General features: G+C 44.0%; 1 protein-coding gene across 1 annotated transcript; it reads right to left on the bottom strand.

The window, feature by feature from the left end:
* Window positions 1–1,466: 1,466 nt before the first annotated feature.
* Window positions 1,467–2,438, bottom strand: LOC133764730 (olfactory receptor 10G6). The gene has a single exon (XM_062198417.1). It carries the CDS (start codon window positions 2,400–2,402, stop codon window positions 1,467–1,469), a length of 936 nt encoding a protein of 311 aa, XP_062054401.1. The 5' UTR covers window positions 2,403–2,438.
* Window positions 2,439–4,645: the final 2,207 nt, after the last annotated feature.

A 4,645-nucleotide genomic window follows, 5' to 3' on the forward strand; every position in this document is an offset into this window, starting at 1 on the left:
GTCATCAATGACACACAGTTCATAGAAAGTTTCTGGTGCACAGAAAATCAGGTCTCTTCCATTGTCTCTCTATTTTTTTAAATAATTGGAATTGAATTTGGGGAATATAATGACCCTTTGTGCAAAAGTTGCCCATGCATTTTTGAAACATCAACAAAAGCATTTATCGCACTCAGGGATCCATAAAGTGAGGTGCTTCACTCAGATTTTGGGAACATTCTTACAAGAAACTCCATCAGGGTGGGCTTTGGGTCACTCTTTGCTCATTTGCTTGCAACTAGATACATGCTCCATCCAACTCAAACCCACGCCACACTCAAACCAAAAAACTATTTAACAAATGCAAGAGTGTGGTTGCATATACAGTCCCCTGAAATTTCAGACAATTTGTTTTATTAACATCCATGGAAGCTTCTGGGACACTCTGTGTACCCAGTGCAAGGAAGCTGATCATTGTTACATCTTTTTGAATTTTATCACAGCAGAACTAAGGGGGCAGTGTTATGGCATGGTGGGTTAAGCCTCTGCCTGTGGCACCAGCATCCTTACGAGCACCTGTTCAAATCCTGTCTCCACTTCGATCCAGCTCTCTGCTTATGGCCTGAGAAAGCAGTAGAAGATGGCCCAAGAGCTTGGGACTCTGCACCTGTGTGGGTGACCTGGAAGATGCTCCTGGCTCTCGGCTTCTGGTTGGGAGCAGCTTTAGCAGTTGCGGCCATTTGGGGAATCAGTGGATGGGAGACCTTTCTCTGTTACTCTGTCTCTCTGTATGTAATTCTATGTGTTGAATAAATAAGTAAAATCTTGAAAAAAATAAAAAAGCAGAACCCAGTGCTAGCTCAGAAGACTAGATCTACTCAGGTCATGGTGCAGTGCACCTGAAATGAATGCCTCACACTGAGATGAAATTGTTCCCTTAAGTTCAAGTCCAAAATCATATCCTATGATGTTTGTTAAGGTAGAAGACAGAGAGAAGGGAATTTGCAAAAGCCACTGACTTCCTTGAACTTCATTTCTTCCATGATTACATGGGAATAAAAATAATACCCATCTCACATAATTCTTGTCAAGATCAAATCAGATGGCTTACATAAAGGTTATTTATAGCCCGTAAAGAGCTGGCTTTATTTATTCATAACCTGCACAGGGAATAGACACAGTAGCATACATATAGATAGATGCACAGAGAAACACAGCCTTCATATGGATATTTTACTCAGCTTGGACCTTCTCTGTAAGGTGCTACCCTTGCTGAGTGGCTTTGATTGGTTCTAGAGGAAGACATACGAAAAAACACATTTGAGAGCATGTTACATGTGGAACTTTCCAGGTTCCCCCCTCTCTACTTAGGAGTCCTCCTCTCTGTGTGTCCTTATTTCTCTTTCTGTGTGCAAATCTTGTCAACTGCTTGGTGTCCCCTCCAGTACCCTGCATTTCGGTGTCTGCAGCATCTGTGCTGGATGGAGTCAGTGACGCTGTACTTCCTGGAAGCCTCCGAGTCTCCGTAATGCTGCCTTCATCTCTTTGTTGCGGAGTGTGTAGATGATGGGGTTAAGCAGCGGAGTGATGACAGTGTAGAAAACAGCTACCACCCCATCCAGGGGCTCCTGCGAGCCAGGGCGCAGGTAAATGAAGGTGCAGGGCACATAGTAGACAATGACAACAGTGAGGTGGGCAGCACAGGTAGAGAAGGCATTGCGGCGCCCTTCTGCAGACCGGATTCGCAAGATGGCAGCCACTATGTAACCATAGGAAGTGAGGATGAGGATAAAGCAGGTGAGAGCCAGGAAGCCAATATCCACAAACGTGACCAGCTCATTAATGGTGGTGTCAGCACAGGCGAGGCGCAGCATGGCAGGGATGTCACAGAAGAAGTAGTCAACATGGTTTGGGCCACAGAAAGGCAGCCGGAACATGAAACTTGTTTGGAAAAGTGAGTGGATGGTCCCTCCTAACCAGGTGCCCAAAGCCAAATAGTTACAGACACTGCGGGACATGATGGTAGCATAGTGCAAAGGCTTACAGATGGCTAGGAACCGGTCATACGCCATGAGTGTATAAAGGAAGCATTCAGTGCAGCCCAGGAAATGGAAAGAGAAGAGTTGGATCACACACCCGCCAAAGGAGATAACCCTACTATCTAAGAGAAAGCCAGCCAGCATCTTGGGAACAATAGCACAGGAAATTGTCATGTCCAAGAAGGAGAGGTGGCATAGGAACCAGTACATGGGGCGGTGGAGCCGGATGTCCAATAAGACGGTGAGGATGATCAGCCCATTGCCAGAGACAGTGAGGAGGTAGATGACAAGGAAAGCTAGAAAGAGCGGCACCCCCAGATGTGGTGGGTGGTGCAGGCCCACCAAAATGAAATAAGACACAAAAGTCTGGTTGCCACTTTGCATTTCTTTGCTGGTCACATCTGCCAAAAGAAGAAGAGATATGACTCAGGATTCCCTTAAACTCTCTAGGCATGGCATATCCATTCTGTGTCATTTCCAAATATGGACAGAAAGAATCTCCCTCTCTCACCCTCGCTCTTCATTACTCTTTTCATCATTCTCACCTCATACTCTCCCCAGCTCTTGATTCTGAGATGCTGCTTGGTTTCAGGGAGCAGTTGTTTTCTCCAAGGTTAAAAGTAACAGACTCTGTGTTCAGTAACCGCCCTCTCTGATCTTGGTTTTGCTTTCCAATGCTTCAGTTACCCATGTAGCTATATACTGCATACACCATCTTTCCAATAATATTTGGTCTAACAGTTCATTTATAAACTGGAGACAAACATCCAAATGGTGTGCCTGGGCCACAAGGCTCAGGGGCAATACTGAAACATTCAGCAGGGTTTGGAATGGAACTGGGATCCAAGCTGGGCTCCTGCTGGGCAACAGAGCTACAGCTGCAGCTACATCTGTCGTGGATCTCTGTATCACTGTCTTCTTACCTCTCTATCTCCTTCAGTGGCACAGAGACTATTCTTCTCAGTGCTGAGTGATTTCTGGGACTTGGGACACTCTGTGTCAAGGCTAGGAAACATTTTGTGGTAGACTGAAACAATTTGTCATCGTTCATGAGTTTAAAATGCATCATGTAAATATGAAATACACAAAATTTGCTTCCCTTATATAAACAAACAAATAAATTTTTAAAAGAAAATAAATGATCTGTCAAACTGTAGCTGTAACGTCCATCTTATGACACAGCTAATGCGATGCTTGGTGACTTACCAGGTGCTTCTCTGCATGGCCCAAGGAAAGTCCTAAATGACTGTGAAGCCGGGAGGGACAGAGCCTCACATTCCAGGGCTGACTTCTCCTCTGGCCACCTCTCAGCACTTCCGCTCCACAAATGTGCTAACAAAAACATTTTTTCCTTCTCCTTTGACTCCTGTAACTTGGAATGGCCTTGCTCCTTTGATGTTTAGAACACTTATACTGATCTTCCAGGATCCCATTCAGATGCCATCTACTCAGTAACACCACCCCTTCTTTCCCCCAACTGGTCACTCATGCTGTGTAGCCTCTGAATACTTCACTGGTGGTTATGATAGGTTTACTACAAGTGTGCTGACATTTGCCCTGTGTGTGCTTGATTTCCTCATGAGGCTGTCAGTTCCTGGGATGTTGTTTCATTTTTCTATTCAGCCCAAGTTTGTAGCACACCTCTAAGAGAAAGTTCTCAAGTAATACTGAGCAAATGCCTTTCCCTTTCTCTGTATGTTCCTTTTATCTAGACACTGACTCTAAGATTTTGTTAGGTAGGTATCACGATTTGGCTCCCCAAATTTTAAGAACTCCAGTTCTGAGACCAACACCATTTGATATCTATATCATTTGGGATCCATCTCTTAAAATTCTTAGTCTGTTTCTCATTTAAAAAATGGGCAAGGGGAGTAGGTATAGATCCCCACCAAAAAGAAATAACAATATATTTTGCATCTACATCAATTTACATTCTAAAATTTTGTTCTCTCACTAAAAAAAATCAATTTTCTGCCTAGTAACAATCCTATCCCATAAAATATTTTTTCTCTTGCCTTCCTGCTGCCTTGACATTTTAGTTGTTATTCACTTTTATAATTTATTGTTCGCTATACAGAGTAATAACACTTTTCACCTGGAAAGACAGTAAAATGCCTCGGGTTTGCCTATTACCAACTAAAACTGCTCCAGTGATTTGGTGTGTACCACATTACTTTATCAACTTATATTTATCAGTGTAATAGGAAAAGAAGCAATTTCCCAGGAAGTGTTGGAGAAGAAGGATAATTAGTACCTGCATACTACCTCCATTTGGTCATTTCACGTCCTGTGTGGGTTGATCCAGGCTTCAGGTTGACCCTAAAATCCATTTGGGTCAGAAAACTGCAGCAGGTAAATTGGCCTTTGGAAAGCTGACAGCAGACTTCCCATCCCACTGTGTGTATGTCAAGCATAACACTGCCAGGAAGATCCAGAGGCCTTCTGTGTTCCCACCACCTGCTGCACACTCTATGTCACAGAAGGGTTTCCAGTACTGTGCTTCTACCTCCCTTTCCAGGCTTCTCTGCTGGTGACCACTAGCTGGGTGTGAATCTTCTATGAGACCATTGCTTGCTGCTCGCCTCAACTTCTCCTTGTTCTTTGCTGTTCCTTGTGAAGTCCTCCTT

The sequence above is a fragment of the Lepus europaeus genome, chromosome 7, assembly GCF_033115175.1.
Source record: "Lepus europaeus isolate LE1 chromosome 7, mLepTim1.pri, whole genome shotgun sequence".
In the NCBI taxonomy this organism is placed as follows: domain Eukaryota; kingdom Metazoa; phylum Chordata; class Mammalia; order Lagomorpha; family Leporidae; genus Lepus; species Lepus europaeus.